Source organism: Pongo abelii, chromosome 6 (assembly GCF_028885655.2).
Source record: "Pongo abelii isolate AG06213 chromosome 6, NHGRI_mPonAbe1-v2.0_pri, whole genome shotgun sequence".
Classification (NCBI taxonomy): Eukaryota; Metazoa; Chordata; class Mammalia; order Primates; family Hominidae; genus Pongo; species Pongo abelii.
In genome coordinates, this window is record NC_071991.2 from 80,719,411 (window position 1) to 80,741,844 (window position 22,434).

Below are 22,434 nucleotides of genomic sequence, written 5' to 3' on the forward strand. Positions count from 1 at the left end.
TCCCCCACCCTCTGGAAAAAGTGTGACTTGCATTCTCAAAGTTCTACCAGTGGCCTTTTGTTATTAGACTTTTTCCAGGCAAGCTGGACAGAATTTATTTAATGCTAGGTAAGGTGCCACTGGAAATTTTAGGAACCAGGCATCTCAAGCAGGGAGGTTCAGCGCTGTATGCAAAGGAACAGCTTTGATTACTTTTTCTATTCCTTAGCATTAATCATTTAATAGTCTTCTCGTGGTTTACTTTTACTCAAATGAATGCATGGATTTGTCATATCCATTGCCCCCAAATAATATTTTTGCTTCACCTCTGTCCCAACTGGATCACCTCCAAGATTTGTGTTCAACCTGAGAAGAGAAGTGCCACTCTTCTCCCAGGTCACTCTCTAATCATGGTAATACATAGCATCTTAGCCAACTGGGTAAACAACTTGACCTGACCTTTCTAGGCCAACTATCATGAATGCTCCCAATTATAATAACAGTTCCCATCATACAGAAATGACACAGAAGAATGCAATGCACTGTGAGAGTAACTTCATAAATATTATTAGAAGGGATGACATAGAGACAAAATTTTGGCGACCTCAAGTCACATTTAGCCCTAGGTCATCTCTGTGAACATCATATGATTTCACCTGATCTTTAATCAATCCACAGCACATAGAGTAGTAGTGCTGGGTAAGCTAGGCTGGGCAATCAATGTACTTAGGGACATGGGACTTTCCTAAATTAGACCTGCCTGTAATGCATAATTTCCATTGCCTTTCCTCTGAAAATCAGAGTATAATTCTTTGTAATATATATTTTTGCCTATTCCAGGTTCCACATACAGTGAGAAAAGCAAAAGCATGCTTTACTTTTACTTATGTTCTTAGGACCCAATCTAAGAAAAAGAAGGGATTTTTACCTTAAATTTACTTGCTTCATCAAAGAGAGTCTTGTTTTTTGGCTACTTGAACACATTTCGTTGCTGCATCAAGCTATGCAAATATTTAATAAAGGATTCCAAGTACAAAAATATAAATAATAGTGGCATCAAAACTTGTCTACAAATGGAGACGCAATTTGGAACATGCCCATATTCCCACAACTGTTTCAGCTTAAGATAAGTTCTTGAGCTGTTGTGTTTTTGGTTTTTTTGTTTTTCTGTCCCACTCAAGTGCAACTGCTAGTCTTCTCATGGTTTACTTTTACTCAAATGAATGCATGGATTTGTCATATCCATTGCCCCCAAATAATATTTTTGCTTCACCTCTGTCCCAACTGGATCACCTCCAAGATTTGTGTTCAACCTGAGAAGAGAAGTGCCACTCTCTTCTAATCCCTTAATATTGGATCATCCCTTAATATTCTCTAAGAACCCAGGCCCCATCCTCTTCATTGGAAGATCATAAATATTGCATGTCTTCACATAGCTGTTTCTCAAAGATCGGAAAAAAATATTTGGTCATAACAGGAAGTCTCAAATTCTCGACCATCTATAGGTAATGTATAGACAATGGGAGAAATAGTAGGAGAGCTAATATGGTGCCTCCACACAGGCCACATAACTGACAAAGGGTTTTCCAGGACTGTTTCAGATCCCTCGTAATGGTGTTGATTTTAGAAAAGCAAAATTGATACCTATTAGACATCCAAATGGAGAAACCAAATAGGCAATTGAATAGAAGAATCTGGCTTTTGGAAGAAAGTTTGTGCTAAAGATAGAATTGGAAATCTGTCCTGTGATTTAATGCAGTCTCCTAAACGAAGAGGGCAAAGGATGACAGCAGAGCCTAGGATCACTCATGACTTTCAGAGTTGCCCGTTCTGCTTATAAATGCAGGGCAGGCTGGGCGCAATGGCTCACTCCTGTAATCCCAGCACTTTGGGTGACCGAGGTGGGTGGATCACTTGAGGTCAGGAGTTTGAGACCAACCTGGCCAACATGGAGAAACCCCATCTTCACTAAAAATAGAAAAAATTAGCTGAGTGTGGTGGCGTGTGCCTGTAATCCCAGCTACTCAGGAGACTGAGGCAGCAGAATCGCTTGAACCTGGGAGACCGAGGTTGCAGTGAGCCGAGATGGTGCCACTGCACTCCAGCCTGGGAGACAAAGTGTGACTCTGTCTCAATAAATAAAGTAATTAATTAACTAATTAAAATAAAATAAACGCAAGGGGAGGAGGCCAAAAGGGGTCTTTTATAACAAACTATCATTTTTAACACCTCATAAATTCCCATTCTATTACATTTGTAACCAACTCTCTTACTCCCAACTTTCCCAAACACGGTGGCTTCATTCCCTAGTCCTTTTAGAGTGTCGGGAGAGGAAAAGGAGGTTAGTATGACAGGGTAATGTGTCTCAACCACTGTCATTAATTTAATAAATATTGAGTAGTGAAAAAGTAGGAATCACAAAGATGCATCAGACAGGGTCCCTACTCTGATCTCTTTCAGGAAAGGCGGGAGTCAGAGAGGGATAATATAAAAACATAAATAGCTATAGAATAATACCATGAAAGACCAAAGCCTTATTTGGAAGAAGTGAGGAGAAGTAATCAAGGAAGACCTCTTGCAGCAGACAGCTTGTGCCAGACATCTGAGGGTAGAATGAAATGTCTTAGGGAAAGATTTGGAGTAAGGACATTTCGTACAGGGCAGAGTGAGCAAATTCTCTGATCACAGCAAAAGGTAAGGCAAACTGACAAATTGATCCCTTTCTAATTTTGTTTTTAATTAACAGAATTAAACCTAACGGAAAGAATGTGTTGCCGGAGAAGAACGAATTGATGGCCTTTTATTACCACAGGAAAAAGTAAATGTAACTGGGCAGCCTCTCAAGTCTCAGCAAAAGGAACGTACAGTTCCCGCCATGTGCCGGTCTCTTCTGAAGAATAGGGGGCGGTGGGGGTGGGGGCGCAGGTCTTTAGGTTGTTTATTCCTTTCTCTCTGTCCAGTGGCAGAGAAGCCCATACTTCTGAACGCAGCTTGTTGGCTACTGTAAAAGCCCTGCTCTGAGCAAGGACCAATGAGCGCTCGGAGCCCAAACTCTTGGAAACAGTTTGTGGCCAGTACTTGACATTGAGACAGCCTCCGAGTTGTAAACAAGGACGAGCCTGGGCGGGACCCCAGCCCACGCGACTCGGAGCCCTGTCCCAAGAGGCTAATCTTAAGCCCACGTTGCCCCAGATACCTGCTTCTGCTTCCTCTTCCCTGTTCTTCCCACCCTTTTCCCGTCACAACTGCTGGCACCGGTGCCAGGGCACTCCGTGGTCACCGTGCCAGGCCATTCCGTGGTGACCGCGGCCGGAGGGGCGGGGCCCATAGTTCTTTGTCTGATCTGATTGGCGCGGCCTGGAGTTCAGGACGCGTTTCCAAGTTCCAGTGACTCCTCCTGTTTGGGACTCGGGGGGAGAGTGCGGGGAGACAAATAAAACCTCGGGCGGCGGCGGCTGGTGGGAAGACTTGAACTTGAGTCTCGACCCACTGCATCTCCGACTCTCTGCCCAGACTCTTCACTCCGCGGCACCCTCAAACCCCAGCCCAGGCCGGGGCGCACGAGCCAGCCAGCGCACCTGCAGTCCTCGCCCGGACGCGCCGCGCCCCCTCGGAACCAGGCTCTGCTCCGAGCAGCCTTCTCCCCTCAAGCCAGCCACAGTCCCTGCCAGGCCGTGTGGGCGTCAAGATGAAGGCGGCCCGCTTCGTGCTGCGCAGCGCTGGCTCGCTCAACGGCGCCGGCCTGGTGCCCCGAGAGGTGGAGCATTTCTCGCGCTACAGCCCGTCCCCGCTGTCCATGAAGCAGCTACTGGACTTTGGTGAGAGGGGACACAGGGCCCAAGCTGGGTCCTAGGGATGGGGAACTGCCTTAACTTTCAGCCTCGGGAGAGGGAGGGCTAGGCTCAAGCTAAAACAACTGGGGTTCACTTTGCTGCTGAGCCCTGGAGCCTCGTCGCCAGCACACTTTTCCTTTTCCTGGATTTGGTTACTTTCTGACAGGGGTGCCTCCAGGTCAAGGCCACCTGCAAGCCTGCCGACACTGGATGGTTTGACTTCATCTGCACACTCTTCTTTCTGACCCGCTCTTCCTGTCAAAATACTTTTTGCTTTCGGTCACCGTTTGACAATGGACTGGAAACTTTATCCCCTCCTTCACAGCATAGTACTGCTTGAAGAAGTTTCTGAATAGTATTAAATAGCCTCAAATTAATAGATTTTATTCCTTAGCCACCCGGCATCCTTCCACAGGGTACATCTCTCTGCATTCCTAACAGATTTCTTTGTCTCTTTATCATTATAGCTTTCCATATATTTGCATTATTGCTGAAAATATTTACACATTTGTTGCAGTAATCTTATAAGGAAGATTTCAAGGGTTTAAATGTGATATCACTACTCTGGAAATATCACAGCTCCCACTCCAGCCTCTTATCCCCCATCTCCAATTTCATGTCCCCACTCATTAAAGGATGTTGTGTTGTTGACATTGTGGTGTGACCGAATCCTGCAGTCTTTTATACATTCTAAGAACTGTGGGATATTCTTACTTCTTGGAAGTGAATCCTCTTCAAAAAGAGAAGACAATAATTCTCCTATATTTGTCACTTTTTAAAAGAAAGAAGGAAAGACGAAAGGAAAGGAAGATAGGAAGAAGGGAATTAGTCAATTAAGAAGACAATCGCCCCTGAATTATCGATTAACAGTAACCCAACTGAGAGTGAAATATAATTTTATAATATATGTGTGTTCAATATTTGATAGTTAATGCTATTTAGATATATCATTTAGACACATTTTTTCTCAAAACTAAATTGATTTCATTTATTATAGGTTCAGAAAATGCATGTGAAAGAACTTCTTTTGCATTTTTGCGACAAGAATTGCCTGTGAGGCTCGCCAACATTCTGAAGGAAATTGATATCCTCCCGACCCAATTAGTAAATACTTCTTCAGTGCAATTGGTTAAAAGCTGGTAAGTGGTGAACCATATTGAAGTCTCTAGTTTTGAAACAGTTACCCGGGTATGAATTCTTATACTATGTTAACATCATAATTGGAAAACAGGTGATCTGAACGGTAACTATTTTGAAAGATGTAAGAATTTTAAAATTAATTTAGGGTAAGTTATCATTACAGAAGTTATAAAACTATAAACAGACATTTTTACCCTGAAAAAGTGGATTACTTTATAATAAAATTTTGAGTTCTAGGAAAAATTTGAAAAAAATTGGCATGCAATTTTAATTTTCAATTATAGAAGAGCACTTTCAATAATAAAAGAGTTTGATATTGCAAAAGAAATCCTATGCCTAGAAACCAATTCAGATGACTACTATTTAGGGAAGGCCTAATTTTGTAACTTACAAAGTGATTTGACAGAGTGGGCTCTGGGTTCAAATCAATCCTGCCTCTGTCACTTCTAGTTGTGGAATCCTTGGCAAGTGTCTTAAACTCTTTATGCCATTGAGTTATTATTCCCATCTGTTATTAAGGAGAGTAAAGTATATGCCTCAGAGGGATGTTTGAGTGTAATGAAATGAGATAATCCATAAAAAAAGAAAGAAAAAACACTTAGGACAGCACCTGGCACACAGCCAGCAGTCAGTAAGTGTCAGTTGTTGTCATCTCATTTTATAAATGAAGATACTGATGCTTAGAGAAGGTAGGTAACCCAAAACAGCAAATTTTTGGATCACAGAAGCAGGATATGCACAGGCAGCAGACATGCATGAGAGCCTTATCTTAATCCACTGACTGCACAGCCTTTTGTTCATTGATTCAAGAAATACATGCATTATATACCTGTAAGACAATTACAATCTAAAACATATATTCAATCTGTAGTATTTACTATTGCAGTCAAGACTTACACTCTTCTGTGAATGAATGTAGTAGAAAAAAAATAAAAAGCTCTAAAAAAAAGTTGTTTCTAAGTATTATTGCTAGAAGAAATGAAAATATTTGCCAAACAAAACAGTCAGGAAACTGAATACTGACCTGAAATACTTAAAGAAACATTTTGCGTTTAATTTTAAGTTTGAAAGTCAAGGATTAAAAGTTATAGCATTTTTAATTTATATTATTTTCCAAATGTTCTGGAGGAAAGTTTTAAGTTTGAACATAATGCTTACTTTCTCTTTTCAAATTATTTGGAAAAGGTATTCTATTTTCAGCCATGTGTATCTGACTATTAATTTTAAAACTTAAAGCATACCTGCTTCTTTACAGGTATATACAGAGCCTGATGGATTTGGTGGAATTCCATGAGAAAAGCCCAGATGACCAGAAAGCATTATCAGAGTAAGCTCTATGCATTAGAATAAGTGTTTAAAACTTTGGTTCTTTCCAGACAGATTCCTAAGATATTTTTAGACCTAAATTAAAGGAATTCAGCTCTGAATAATAAATCACTACCCTCTTACACATGACAAGTTTTGGCTTGTTGGTTTTTCAGAAGTGAAGAAATATGGCATTGAAAATGATGCTGAGTGTGAAGAAATGTAGAGGACCCATTTTTGTTCCCCCAGGGAGACTTATTTTTACTATAAATTTACTCCAATGATTAGATGTGCAGGAGGATTTACCATTACATAATTTTAATACATTTCAGTGTCATTGTAGACTAAACATTTTCTTTCAGAGTAACTGATAGTTTCTAGCTACTTAAATAAGGATCTTTTCTAAATCTGACAAGAAATTTTGAAAGTTTTTTCACAATGGCATTCTAGAGTCATCTCTAGAATGATTATATTAGGTATTAATCATTATTTTATAAAGAGAAGACTTAATGAATACATCTGATGAATGCATTGGTTATAAGGCTAATAGTTTTACATATAAGCTAGAAACAAAATGAGTCTGTTTGTGAAATTATCTCCTCTACTCTAGTGGAAGAATCTGTAGTGAGATTACTAATAAAGGACTAACATTTTATCATTTGATTTGTTCAGATGGGTAATGCAAAAAGAACTTTAGCCTTCTGTGAAGTAACCTTAGGAGTATAAGTGAATGAAATGTATCTGAACTTTTACTAACCATACATATTATGGCTTAGCTTTGTAGATACACTCATCAAAGTTCGAAATAGACACCATAATGTAGTCCCTACAATGGCACAAGGAATCATAGAGTATAAAGATGCCTGTACAGTTGACCCAGTCACCAATCAAAATCTTCAATATTTCTTGGATCGATTTTACATGAACCGTATTTCTACTCGGATGCTGATGAACCAGCACAGTAAGTTAGCTCATCATGATCATGGTATATAGACATGGATGTAGAATATAAGCCATACTATAACTAGATGTTTCACTAATCAGCGGGTCACATTCTCAGTGATAGTATTAATCATTATCCTGAATTTTATAACAATATTTTTTGTTTTTATTTTTCAACAGTTCTTATATTTAGTGACTCACAGACAGGAAACCCAAGCCACATTGGAAGCATTGATCCTAACTGTGATGTGGTAGCAGTGGTCCAAGGTATGTTCTGTATTTCTGCATTTCCCTTATTGAAAATGTACAATATATGATTGACATATCTATAATTGAGGTGACTCTGTGAATGGATTTATATTCACAGAGTGTTCCATTTGTTTTATAAATGTCATCTTCAAGGTCCTTTGCTTTTGAGAGTCAGTAATATAAACATTCCTTTAAAATATTATTTAAAAATCCAAATATAAGTGACTAACATGCCATATTTTATATGTTGTATTTAGTCTCTGAAGTGCACATATTGCTAAAACTGCAATGCAAACACTGTCTTAATTTTTCTTCAATAAAATATTAAAATATATTTTTATATACATAAACCTATACTTTAGTGAATATTTTAGATTAGGGTAATACAGACACTGAAGATTATTTGAGAACTGTACTTGGCATAAATTCATTTCATTGTTATAAAAAACAACTTCTATTCCAGACGCCTTTGAGTGTTCAAGGATGCTCTGTGATCAGTATTATTTAACATCTCCAGAATTAAAGCTTACACAAGTGAATGGTAAGTTGTAAGTAAAATATATTTTAACCTATGGAAAATTCTGTATTCTCCTAATATGATTGCTTTTTGTAAATATAAAGTAACTTCTGTGTTCATTTTTTCTCTTGCCTAAAGTTTGTACACATTTTTTTTGAAGACAAGGTTCTCTTTAACTATCTCAACTGGAAGGCTCCAATTCTGCCTATTCAGTTGCTAATGAGGATTCATAAAGAAGGTTTTGAACAAATAATATGGGATTAAAGTAGCAACTACATTCCAATATCTTAGATCAAAGAAAGATTACTTCCTATAGAATATGAGGGATAGAGAGACCAGAAGTAGGGAGGATATAGCAGTGGAAATATCCTCTTAAAGAGGTTACCCATAAGACCTGGAAACAAAAATACTTTAAATTTCACTATAAGAAATAAGCCAGTGACAGATGCATGATTCCACTTATATGAGATGTCTAAAATGGTCGCACTCACAAAAGCAGAATGGAATGGTAGTTGTCAGGGGCTGTGAGAAAGGGGAAAATGGGGAGTTGCTATCCAACAGATACGAAGTTTCAGTTATGCAACATGAATAAATCCTAGAGTTCTGCTGTTCAACATAGCGCTTGTAGTTAAGGATATTGTATTGTACGCTTAACATTTTGTTAAAAGGGTAGATCTCATGTTAAATGTCTTCACCCCAATACAAAAAAACTGCACTATTGTTTTATACTACTGTTTTGGAAGCAGAACGTACTTCAAAAAGCTTCAGCTCAGCTGGGTTCAGTGGCATACACCTGTAATCCCAGCATTTTGAGAGGCTGAGGTGGGAGGTTTGCCTGAGCCCAGGAGTTCAAGACCAGCCTGGGCAATAAAGGGAGACATTGTCTCAACAAAAAATAAAAATTAGCCAGGCATGGTGGCACACACGTGTAGTCCCAGCTGCTCAGGAGGCTGAGGTGAGATGATCACTTGAGACCAGGAAGTCAAGGCTGCAGTGAGCCATGATTGTCCCACTGCACTCCAGCCCAGGTGACAGAGTGAGACCCTGCCTCAGACAAACAAACAAACAAAATTTCAATTCTGACAAGGTCTTCCCATGCTGTCTGAATGACTGAAGTGACTACACGATGAATGAAAGGCACTATTTTCACCCCTTCCCATTCTGTTCTGGTAAATAGTTGCATCTTAAAACGAAGCAGTATACTTAAATTGGAATTACCTTCTCTTTTCTATTTAAAGTAAACATCTTTCTCAAGTAATATTTATACAGGAACAGTTTTTGTTTATGGTGACAGTTAAAATCAAGTTGCTCAAAGAGTAGTCTAACAGATTAGGGACAAGCAAATGTAAATAAACACTAAACTAAAAGTAGAAGAACAAATAAAGAATGGAACGTATCTCTGAGCATAAACAGTGTTGTTGCATAATACTTGTAGATAAACTGCTCCAACTGTTGGACAAAATAAAGAGGGGATTGTGCCAGACCTTGTGTTTTCTGATTCAAACTTTGCCAAGGCCTGGAACGCTGAAGAATAATACTTTTATTTTTCTTTTCTTTTTTTTCTAATCTTATTTTACTTCTTATTTTTCTTTCCAAAAAGCATTAAGAGGTTTTTGTTTGTCTGTTTCCTTTATCCTCTTGGTAAAATTTAAGCATATTTAACATATAAGATTTAATGTTTGGGTGATACAAAAAACAAGAAAAATCAGGTGTGTTATTTTACTAAGCATTAAAAATACAAAAATTATAGTTAGCATTAATTTCAATGTTATGCTATAAGCACAGTTTTCTCCCTTCTGTCTTAAAATACATATAATTTTGACTCTGAAATTGTCCTGTACAAAAATGTTGAAAATAGAAATAATCCACAAAATCTAATTTATAGCACTATTCTTCCACACTTACCCAACTTCATACATTTGTGGAGAAATACAAAAATTAATCATATGGAGCAAGGTGGTTCATGCCTATCATCCCAGCAGTTTGGGAGGCTAAGGCTGGAGGATCGCTTGAGGCCAGGAGTTTAAGACTAGCCTGGACAACATAGTGAGACCCCATCTCTACAAAAAAAACAATTAACAAAAGAGCATTATGTAGCAACTACAATAACATTTTGAATATAAGCCAGTAATATTTACTGTTTAAGCGGGAAGGTTCTAGGGCAGGATTTGGGGATGGGGAAGGTAGAGAATATGGCAGCCATCTTGAAGTCTAAAATGTTAATCACATGAATGTGGTGGTTTATTTTAGTGAAGTATTTGTTTACAAATTCTTAATGAATTTTATTTTTCTAGGAAAATTTCCAGACCAACCAATTCACATCGTGTATGTTCCTTCTCACCTCCATCATATGCTCTTTGAACTGTTTAAGGTATGATACTTCACAATAATTGAAATTTTACCTTTTAAAGAGGTTTAACAGTTATATTTTTATCTCCTTTATTATTCGCCACAAAACGGAAGCCTCAATATCTTTTCCCAAGAATGCTTCTAGTCCTCCTAAGAGAAAGAAACTATACAGTCAATGTTTGACAAAGTACATGTAGCTCATTGTAGCATCAACACATATTTGAGAATGCATCATATAATTCATGATGTATCAATGCTTTACAGCCAAGAGGAAGTTCCTATTATTTTTTCAGGTGCCCTTTCACTCATTAAGAGAGATCATGGGGTGAATGTTTCAGTGAATGAGGCCTTGTTACCTCCACCCCCACAGGCTGGTCCAACTCCAAACTCAGCAGTTCAGGTCCAGAATTCCTGTAGGTGGTATGGCTCCATTCAGAGTCCAGAATGTGCTAAGAGCACAGTCAGTAGTTCTTTCAATCATCTACTTTAAAGTGCATATGAATCACCTGGGGACTTTGTTAAAGTGAAAATTTTGATTCAGGAAGTCCAGAGTGGGGCCTGAGATTCTCAATTTTGAATAAGCTAAGGGGTGATGCTGCTGGTCCACAATGCACACTTTGCCTAGTAGGCCTGTAGAGTTGTGCTTCTCAAACTGTAATATGCATTAGAATCGCCTGCAGGGCAAGTTAAAACACAGATTCTTGGGCTCCACCCCAGAGATTTTGATTCTTCAGGTCTGAGAATGTGCATTTCTAACAAGCTCTCAAAGTATACAGATGTTACTGGTCTGAGGCAGTCAGGTGCTAAGAATCAAATCCTTTCATGCATCCTAAGATCAAGTTAAATTAAGATAAAATTGAACTTAAACCAAAAAATAGAAAAACACCTTAAGCTTTTTGATGCTTCCCAAGAGTCCCCTGAATTGGAGAGAAGGAAGCCTAAAAAAGAGAAATCTGGCTCTAATTCTGACATAACTCTTTCCAGAACTTCCTGTTTCCTAACTTATTCTAATGTTACTGCTGTGAGGTACTGATTGTAGTACAAACATCTGATCTACTTCATTTCACTCCAGCTAATGACAAGAACTTAATATTATTTAAAAACCAGAAAGCAGAAAGTAGATAGGTGGTGACAAAGGAAAATGGATTAAGAAGACCAAGACTGTATCTGTATGAGATTCAGCCAATAGACTGAAAACATCTTTTAGTTTGTTCTGTGTTAAAGGACAAAGGATACTTTTTCATTGATTTGATTTATTTTTAAGTTGAATGATACAACTTATAGAGTTATTCTGCCATCATTGGTAAAAGTTAGATGATAATCAAATGCAAACTGAAATTTAATTTAGAATTATTGACTGTCCTTTTAAATAGTAACAACCTTTTCACAGCAAGTTTTATAAAAGCCAATAAATTGGTTCAATGATTCACTGTTCATTTGTTATGTAATAGTCTTTGGTGCTTGGATGTAAAATGTAATGGAAAGATAGAAAAGGGAGAGCTAGGAAATGGACTATAAAAACCAATTTCTACATTTAAATTAAGCTTACAAATAAGAACTTGACAGCTAGCAGAATTGTTTTTCCATTAGACATTACTCCCAGGAGCTATATTACATAGTAAATGATTATTTTTCATTATACATCCTACATGACACATTCATAAATGGCTATTTACAAAGCTGTTTTACTACTAACTTAAAAAATAGGAACTTTGAATTACCCTCTGTGCTACTTTTATTTTAAACATAAAAAACACAGTTACTTATTGTCCCTCATTCCTCTGCCATTGAATTCTTTATGGTTTGGTTTGCTTTAGAATGCAATGCGGGCAACAGTTGAACACCAGGAAAATCAGCCTTCCCTTACACCAGTTGAGGTTATTGTTGTCTTGGGAAAAGAAGACCTTACCATTAAGGTAACCATTCTCTGTTTTTCTTTTGGGTGTCTCTTGAGAGAATTAAATAGGGTCAATAGTAATAAAGCTCTCTGCTTTTTGCAATAGATAACAGTCATATATGCCAGGTGATTTTTAAATGAAGGAAAACCATTTTTATTTAGACAAATGCACATTGTTTTTAATGTGCGGCTCTGATGACTTGTTTGTTTGTTTTAGATTTCAGATAGAGGAGGTGGTGTTCCCCTGAGAATTATTGACCGCCTCTTTAGTTATACATACTCCACTGCACCAACGCCTGTGATGGATAATTCCCGGAATGCTCCTTTGGTAAGAACAATTATATGGCTAAATTAATCTCAGCCACCTAGTTCTAAATGTAGAGCAAGGATTGCAAGGGATTATTTAGACAAGTTCATCAATTAAGTAAAATTAGACATGAGGGATATAAGAATGAATGATAAAGCAAGCTAAAAATGGTGAAACAAGGGGTGTCTGATTGGAAGTAGAAGATATTTAGGTTCTAGGACATTAGTATCAGTGAGGACAGTAATTTCCTACTTGTTTTTATTTCAGTGATCACGTACACTTCTTTACCTGATAACATCTCTCTTCTCTAGGCTGGTTTTGGTTATGGCTTGCCAATTTCTCGTCTGTATGCCAAGTACTTTCAAGGAGATCTGAATCTCTACTCTTTATCAGGATATGGAACAGATGCTATCATCTACTTAAAGGTATCCCTTCAATTCAATAGCAAAATCCTATTTCTAAAGCCATTGCTCCTTTTACAGCCCTGAGTGCTATGGTCCAGAGTGAATTCCCCAAACTGAGTTAATGCAAATAATGACTACAGGTCATTCTATTCTCTTTCTGGGTGTGTGTACATTATTTAATATGATAACTTACCAAAGAGGAAGCTGGGCTATACTACCTGCCTCAAGTGAAGCAAAATTGTTTCCTAAGAAGTGTTAATACATTAGCAAAGTTTCAGAATGAGGACATGCTCATGTGAATTTTTTAAGGCAACTTCTTTTGGCATCTATGAGAGTAGCTGTGCTTTTATTTTACTTAGAATTGTGGTAAATATATGCTAATAATGTTCCAGCCTGAAAAAAATAACAGGTATCAAGATACTCAAGACCTTAAGCTGAACTTGTTAGAAATCCTGAGAAAGGAAAGCTGACTGTTCCAAAGCTGTCAGTGGGGTGCCAGACATTCATTGTTTGAACTTAAAAACTTGGTGCATGTTGGCCAGGCACAGTGGCTCACACTTGTAATCCCAGCACTTTGGGAGGCCAGGGTGTGTGGATCACAAGTTCAGTGGTTCTAGACCAGCCTGGCCAACACAGTGAAACCCCGTCTCTACTAAAAATACAAAAATTAGCTGGGTGTAGTGGCGGGTGCCTGTAACCCCAGCTACTCAGGAGGCTGAGGCAAGAGAATAGCTTGAACCCGGGAGGCAGAGGTTGCAGTGAGCCAAGATCGTGCCCCTGCACTCCAGCTTAAGCAACAGAGCTAGACTCCGTCTCAAAAAAAAAAAAAAAAAAACAACTTGGTGCATATTTTCCTGTTTCTGGGAAAGCCTCAACTTCTTTGTTAAGATCACTGTCTTGATTCTGTTCATTTGCCGACTATTTCAACTGAAAATATATTTATAGATATTAGCAACTACAACATTAAACTTTCAGGCTCCCATTTTTTGCACTGGAATTACTTGCCAAATGGCCTTTTGACCATCTGAAATAGTTAATGTATTCACTTCTTAAATGAGCAAAAGTCTTCAAACTATTGAGAAAGAGCAATAGACTGAGTGCAGGCACCAGTGTGCTCTTATTACTGTATCAATTAAATGAATGTATTTGAATGTTTGGATACTTACCTCTGAATGTATTTTGAATAATAACTTCAAGTGCAAATTATGCCATGCATAATTTCTTTGGTCTCATGTTTTTTCCCCGCTTTTCTTTTAGGCTTTGTCTTCTGAGTCTATAGAAAAACTTCCAGTTTTTAACAAGTCAGCCTTCAAACATTATCAGATGAGCTCTGAGGCTGATGACTGGTGTATCCCAAGCAGGGAACCAAAGAACCTGGCAAAAGAAGTGGCCATGTGAAGAGGGACACTCAGGACACTTTATGGGATCAAAGTGGGTCTGCACCAGTGCTGCTTCCTGAATGTTTGTGTGTGAACCCTTGTTTCCTCCAAAACAAACGACAGCAACGAAAACTTCTTAATCAGAGCACTGATCCAATGAGGAATGGAGCTGGTTTCTGTGACCCAGGAGAACTTAGTGCAAGACTACAGGAGTTAACAGATGGTCAGCTCCTTATTTTTTAATGTAGAATAACTCATGAGTTTATATCAAATCCCGAAGAAATAAGCCTCAGTTTTCCATCTGTTTCTGATAAGAAGAATGAGAAAGGGAGTGAGTGTGAAGATGGTGGTTAGCAGTTTCAATAGACTGATATTTTAGGCCTCTTGTTCACATCAAAAGATATTGGTGTCAGAATACCAGCATTTTCCTGCCATGCAAAGGATTAAATCTTAGTTTACACTATGTGGTTAGAAATATATGTAAATGTACATTTTGAACATATTTATGTGCTCTGGGAGGAAATGCTGGTGACTAAAATAAGGCTTACTCTGAAAGAGGAGGAATTTTATTCAAAGCATTCGAACATTTTATTCAAATGTTTCAAAATTCAAAACATTGTATTCAAAGTTGCAGTGAAGGCATCAACTTATGTAAAAACTCAGAAGGAAGGCTCCTCTGATAAAAACACAGCTCCTTTATTATGCTGCTTTTCCTGTTCACTTTACACACTAAGGAAACACTTATTGTCAGGTGCCTAGTCTTGAGTGAATTGTTAGATGTGCACTGAACTCGGGATGTTGGAGATTGAAGAGAGAGAATTGCCAAAGTAACAGCAAAAATATCTCTTACTTTGCTTTGTTTATAAATAAATCAGTAGATTGGAAAAACTAGTGTTAGGGAAAGAAATCACATGTTCAGAGCCTAACTCAGTAGGAAGGGCTTTTCTCTACCCTGAAATGATGGTAATCCAAAGGCATCCATTTTCTAGGCTTAAAAATGGATATATAATATATAATTAAATATAAATATAAATTAAATATAATTATAATAAAATATAATTAAATATATTTTTGATATATTTAATTATATTCTCTACACTCCAGCATTAATATGTCTGCTTAAAAATTTCTGATTCTCAAATGGCTCAAGAACATTAGAATTTAAGTATCTTTTAGAGTAATTTTTTTAAGCGAATAGGCTGGACGTAAGAGATTCTCATGCCAGCATGCTTTCATTTGTGAATTGTGACTGAGAGCTAATGAATGACACCTGAAAAGCATATGGTATTTTGGGAGAGTTAAGGTATAATTTGAAGGTTGGCAGGCCAGTCGCACTGATTACTCTTAGAGAAGAAGGAATGGAAAAATGAAAGAAGGTAGGAAGGAAAGAAAGGATATAGGAAGAGAGGGAAGCAGAAGGCAGGCATTTTTCTATTTTCCCTACAAATTATTTCAAAAAAATCCTATATTTTCATGGATATGTCATTGGCAAGAGGAAGAACTGGTGTTTTGAAAGCAGTATGGATTCTTTAAATGGCTCTCACTCTTACAAGATAGTAGGCTTTTATGAGATCATAAACTTACCCGTGTCGATTAACATTTAAACTGGCATATAGAAAAAAAGGAGGATTTTTCTGCATTGTAAAATAATCAGTATGGTTTATATGTTGAATTGGACATTTGTGTATAATTTCATGGTGGCCTGGTGTTGTGGTGCTTCTGGTAATGGTAATAGAAGCTCAACTATTTTCTTGTGGATTTCAGATTTTATCATCAGAAGTCCTAGACAGTGACATTTCTTAATGGTGGGAGTCCGGCTCATGCATTTCTGATTATACAAAACAGTTTGCAGTAGGTTATTTGTCATTTCAGTTTTTTACTGAAATTTGAGCTAAACATTTTTACATGTAGATGCTTGTATTTACCAAAGATTTAAATCAGTTGATTAATTAATTAACTAAAATACTGTGAACTATCTTTAAAACACTAGAAAAAAGAAATGTTAGTATCTCAATTACACCAACTGTGCAAATGAACTTTGATAAAATAGAAATAATCTACATTGGTATTTGTGAAATCTGGGGAAGAGCTTTAGGATTCTAGAAGAGGATACTGAATACTCAGGCCCACTTAAATTATTAATGTATACATTGTGTTTTTGTCTTTATGCTATGTACAGAGAAATGTGATAATTTTTTATAATAAATATTTTTTATGATGATAAAAGACACTGTCTTTTAAAGTTCTTTTCTCAATTTACCTCAAGGTACTAAGAATTTGAGTTACAATAACACAGTACAATGGTGTGTTTGCCTACAAATTTGTATTCAATAATCATTTTTGCAATGCATATGTTTCTGCATATTTCTGGAAATTTAAAGTTTCATTTTATGTCTGTGTTTGCATACAAACAGTGGAGTACCAAAATAATTATCTTGATAGCTTAGGTTCCCAATAACTTCTGGATTAAATGTCAGAGTAATAATAAGGTGGAAATAGGATAGAAATTACTAAGTTAAATTGTGGTATGTATTATCTTTGCTCTCTTTACTGCTTTTCTTTACTATTTTAATCCTACTTTATCATTAGACAACATCCTTTGCCCACCTGCCTAATGCCCTTACTGGCAAGGTTCTACAAATCGGGGGCTGGGGTGGGAAGGAGGGAAGGGAATGAGGAAAATAGATTAGAATTAAATGAAAATAGTGGAATGACTTTGCCATAACTAAATTATAAATCTTGTCAAAATAATCATATTTGAATCAAAAATGCCATCAGCCTAAGGCATTAGACCCTAAAAAAACTGTAGTAAGGTTAACATTTTACTGAAAAACCTTTAGTGAGGTTGACAATGAGACTCTCCATTTCCTTGACTGCCTTCATTTCTTCCACTTCTGTTGAGGAAGCACTGCACCATGTGTAGCTAAGAGGAGCACGCACCTGCACACATGCACAAGATCTAGCTGTACAGTTTCCTTGGACTAAGCTGACAGGGAAGTAGGGAGTTAGTGCACTCCACAGTCTGAGAAACTTCACTCGTGTTCTCTTAATAACTGTAAAACTTTGCATCCTACAACTCTCCATGTCTGCACACATGTATCTTTTTGACTCAAGTCAATGTGTATACTCCAAAGGAAACTAATTTTCAACTTCAATCAAGTGGGCCGAATTTCCACCAAAACTATCTTTAGACCATTTCTCTCAAATTCCACATTTGGCTAGGAATAGTGTTTTATCTCAACTACCAATACATGTGCAGAGAAAGAGAAAGAGATCATGTGAGCTAGTAACCTGGACATCAACCTTGATAATTCCTTTATTCTCCTACTATACTTTCAGGGATGCACTTACATTTAGATGTATACCAACACTGAAAATGTGTGTGAAATCTCCTGATTATCTTGGTCTGTCCTGGTGGAAGAATTAAGAGACTTTTATAATTTCATAGGAGCCTATATAAGAAGTCACTAAGCCCTACTATGAACACCTAGAGCAGTAGTGTTCTATCTTCATTAGCATTCCATCCACAGATGTCTTTTTTTTAACAGTTATCCCTTTTTTATCTTATATCACTGTTACTTAGGCACTCAATAAACATTCACTGCCTGAATACATAAATGAACACATGAATAAACTTCTGGCCATAGAACAGTATCCCTGCATTTAAGAATAGGTTGGAACTCTGTGTTAAGTAATAGTACATCAAATTTTATAAGATCTCATGCTGGAAGACGTATTCAATAAGTTTTATAATATTGCAGACACTCTGAGATATGTTTCCAAACCAATTAAACTGCAACTCATTTTTGTTTAAATGTCACTTTCCTTTGGTGGCCTTTGGCTATGAAATTATTACATATATCACAAGAAATTAAATAATGGCTAACGTTATCACTTATAAGGAAATTTCTTGAGCAAATGGGCCAGAGCTTCAGATTTTATGAGTATTCTTTCTTTGTGTTTACCTTGGACTCAGATGAAAACGTATTACCATCCATACATCATGGCTCCTTAATGGAAATGAGTAACTGTCTTTTTATGAGATTTTTCAGTTCCTACCCAAATGCAAATAAACATTAAAAGCCACTCAAAACCAGCAGAAATGTCAGTAGCCTTGAAAACATGTTGAATCTACTAAATGATGTGAAAATGATGTGAGCTGTCTTAATAATAAATCCAGCAACAAAATAATAAAGCTCATCAACGAATCATGAGACATCATTTTCATGTTTACTGCTACCATTAATGTAATGGAAATTACACATGACTGGTTGTCAAATAATGCAATATAGCTAGAAATTATTTATTAGCATACTGTTTTCCATAAATGTAAAAGGATGCTTTAATATCTAAGACAAATAGTCTATTGAATGGCAAAATCTCAAGTTTTTATCCATTTCATATAGCTATGTTCTTTATTATGTTTCTACCCAAATATAGACAGATAGATAGAGTTATACATAGATATTTGGTAGAATTGCCCTTGATTCAATCTTTTTAAGTTCATTTTAAAGGTAATAATAAAATTATAAATTTATTATTAAAAACAGAAATAAACTTTAAAACAAAAATATTTTATCATATTCTTATGCAATTCTCTTTACCTATTTGAGTTTCAATCTTCTATTCTACCTAAATGGGTCTTGTATAAGAAAGGCATGCCAAATTCTAGTCTCTGAATGTAAGTTTTCTAGTAATTCTTTACTAAATACCTTGCCTCCAATCTCTCTTCAGTCTACCTGCACTATAATGCCAGATTCATTCTCCCAAACCAGCCTTCTCATAATATTACTGCCAACCTCAAAATCCCTTACTGGCTTCCCAGGGCCTAAGAATCTGAAATGTATATGATAGCTATAGTTTTATGCACTTCAACCTTACAATTTATATCTTCCATTACTGAACCATTCGAAATACTATTTTCTAAACATGTAACAAACATGTTTCTTTTTGCTCATTGGAAATATGCCTACCTAAAATACCCTTCCTCTGTGCTCTGTTTTTTACAATCTTCTGGGCACAGGTTAAAGCTGACCTTCATGGACTGGGCATGCCAACATCTTGTAAACTCTCACGTAGTCAGGACAATTTTAGTACTTATAATTGCTAGGGGTGCTAGTTACATGTTATAGATAGGTATAAAGTCCAGAAGCCCAACTAGATTGTGTGTTCCCTGCAATCTAGGACCATGAGTTATACATACCTAGGTAAAAAACCATGACATTAAGCCTGTCTTGCGTATAGCAGATATCAAAAAGCATTTCTTGATTGATATGTTTTCGATGAGTTGGGAAGACAGAGAAAAGCAATGGAATAATCTCTAATTGAGCAGTTTATTCTACTGACTTAAGACCAATGCCACCCCTCTTAATACTTTTTAATGGCCCTCAGCATTTCTTTTTCGATCTGGGAAGGATTTATGCTTGTTTCCAGATAGATCATGGCTGTAACATATACACACAATAATTTAAACCTTTTATTTCAGGCTTAATACAAGGTCTTTGCCCTCAAGGAGTTTAGCATCCTATTAAAAATTTGAACAGTCAAGATACAAACATGTAAGAACTTAAATTGTGACCAGGGATTTTTATAACACTCCAAGGCAATGAGAAGATACCATAATACTATATATACATATATACATATGTATATATAGTATTTTTTATATATATATATATACCTATAATAAAATATATATACCTATATATAGAGAGAGAGCCAGGTAAATGCACTCACGTGAATTACTATCAAAAATTTAAAGAAAGAAAAGTGATTTCAGACTAAAGTGACTAGGTAAAAAGAAGACAATTTATGTATGGAAAATGGAAAGAAGAACTTTGAAGAAAGTATCTGGGGAGAAAGTTGGAAAGGTAAATGGGAGTTCAACTGAAGATAGTTTGAATGTCTGAATGTGGCACCTGGGGTATCAAGGAGATAAGAGAATGGTAAAAAGATCCAAACAGCCCCATTGAGTAAAATCTCAAGACCACGTATTTTGTTGTCAGTTCATTTACGAAATACAGTGTAGCAATTAGTACAACTTTCTGAAATGAGAATGTAATATTCAGATAACTAAAAAGAGCATTGATATACATTGATTGATGAGTTGAAACAATGGATTTGCACCCAAGTGTCGTAGTCATCAGACATGTAGACTCTGGAGCTGGACTGCCTAGCTTTCCACCCCAGCTCTGCCACTTCATAGCTATTGAGAGTTACATAATTTCTCTCTTCCTCAGTTTTCTGATCTGTAAAATGGGAGTAGTATTATAGCCTCTTCCTTATAGGGATGTCATGAAAATTAAAATGAGTTCATATACATAAAGTATTTATAACAGTGCTTGGCACATAAGAAATATTATATACATGGCCAGGCACGATAACTCGCGCCTGTAATCCTAGCACTTTGGGAGGCCAAGGCGGGTGGATTACCTGAGGTCAGGAGTTCAAGACCAGCCTGGCCAGTATGGTGAAACCCTGTCTCTACTAAAAATAGAAAAAATTGTCTGGGTGTGGTGGCTGGCACCTGTAATCCCAGCTACTCAGGAGGCTGAGACAGGAGAATCGCTGGAACCTGGGAGGTGGAGGTTGCAGTGAGTGAGGTCATGCCATTGCACTCTAGCCTGGGCAACAAGAGCAAAACTCTGTCTCAAAAGACAAAAAAAAAAGAAAGAAAGAAAGAAATATATACATATTAGCTATTTTATCAATAATGCTATTTAAGTGTTAGAGACTGGATCCATATATTGTTCTTAAACAAATGAGTTGATTGCAATAGAAATAAAGTATGATCTTTAAGATATGAAGTCACACTGTGTAAGCATGCAATGTATCAGTGATAGTAACAAATTTGTTCTAATACACCCTATTGCTTGTTTGTGACTCTTGGGTTCAGTTTTTAGGTCAAAGTATGGTCTGTGACCTGAAACTGCTGAGCAAGGCTGAAACCTGTTCAGACAGGGATCAAACCGAGACCTTGGCCTCTTCAGTAATGCTATCCAACCAAAACCTGGGTGGATAGTGGTGCCATGTGTTACCTAATGAGATCTATGAACTCTTTTAGGTCCCTTTGAGAGCACTGCAAAGCTGCACCTCCCTGAACACAGAGGAGAAGCTGGCTCACTACACATTATAAATGTGTAGACATTTATAGTCTAAACTAGGTTGTGCTAGACAGCCTAACACAGCACTTAGCCCAGAGAGCACTCTCAATAATTGTTTGTCTAGCGGATGAAAGGAGGCTTAAGCCGTTAAAGTAACAATTAGGCTTCAGTTGTTCCCTAGGCAGCCTCTATCCCCTTCTGAATATCATATTTCATCTTGTGAAAGTAGGACCTTCGAATGATAACAAAAGCAAAAAAACAAAGTTCTTTAAAAGCTTTGAAAACAGTACCCTGGCTTGTTAGAAAGTAGAGAATATTTTCTTACTTTTTTCCTTAGACTATCTGACAATAGTTCTTTGTAACTAAAAATATACCTTGCATTTTATGTAGAATCAGATGTTATTCTTTTTATATAATTCAGATAGTTCCAGGCAGAATCTTCATTTATCACGCACTAATTTGGGGGAAATTAGTTTAGGGATAAAACTTGTCATAATACTTAAAGAAAAGCTTTCTTAACCAGACAATAAAGTTGATCTGATTTCTTTTGAACTATATTTTTCAGTAGCCATAAAATATGTTTTCGGGTATTAAAATAGAAGTTGGCTTCACTAGACTTTCTTTTCTCTCTGAAACCTTTTTAAATTGAATAGTAAATAGGAAAAAATCTATAGAACTTATGTGTCCTGTACTTTTCTAAGGATTTTGAGCTCGCGCCTGTAATCCCAGCACTTCGGGAGGCCGAGGCGGGTGGATTGCCTGAGCTCAGGAGTTTGCGACCAGCCTGGGCAACACGGTGAATCCCCGACTCTACTGAAATGTACAAAAATTAGCTGGGCGTGGCTGCGTGCGCCTGTGGTCCCAGCTACTCAGAAGGCTGAGGCAGAAGAATTCCTTGAACCCGGGAGGCAGAGGTTGCAGTGAGCCGAGATCGTGCCACTGCACTCCAGCCTGGGCGACAGAGTGAGACTCATCTCAAAAAAAAAAAAAAAGACAAATAGAAAAAGAAAAAGAAATTAATACTTTTTTT

General features: G+C 37.1%; 1 protein-coding gene across 1 annotated transcript; it reads left to right on the plus strand.

The window, feature by feature from the left end:
- Nucleotides 1–3,403: 3,403 nt before the first annotated feature.
- Nucleotides 3,404–16,527, plus strand: PDK4 (pyruvate dehydrogenase kinase 4). Its single transcript, XM_002818238.6, has 11 exons — nucleotides 3,404–3,797; nucleotides 4,810–4,951; nucleotides 6,208–6,279; nucleotides 7,034–7,218; nucleotides 7,380–7,466; nucleotides 7,912–7,989; nucleotides 10,260–10,336; nucleotides 12,132–12,230; nucleotides 12,429–12,539; nucleotides 12,830–12,943; nucleotides 14,180–16,527. Exons 1-11 carry the CDS (start codon nucleotides 3,668–3,670, stop codon nucleotides 14,318–14,320), a joined length of 1,236 nt encoding a protein of 411 aa, XP_002818284.1. The 5' UTR covers nucleotides 3,404–3,667; the 3' UTR covers nucleotides 14,321–16,527.
- Nucleotides 16,528–22,434: the final 5,907 nt, after the last annotated feature.

Coding starts and splice junctions, on each gene's coding strand:
- PDK4 (XM_002818238.6), top strand. CDS start 3,668: ATGAAGGCGGCCCGCTTCGTGCTGCGCAGCGCTGGCTCGCTCAACGGC. Junction 7,467..7,911: donor TGTGGTAGCAGTGGTCCAAG/GTATGTTCTGTA, acceptor CTTCTATTCCAG/ACGCCTTTGAGTGTTCAAGG. Junction 12,944..14,179: donor ATGCTATCATCTACTTAAAG/GTATCCCTTCAA, acceptor CTTTTCTTTTAG/GCTTTGTCTTCTGAGTCTAT.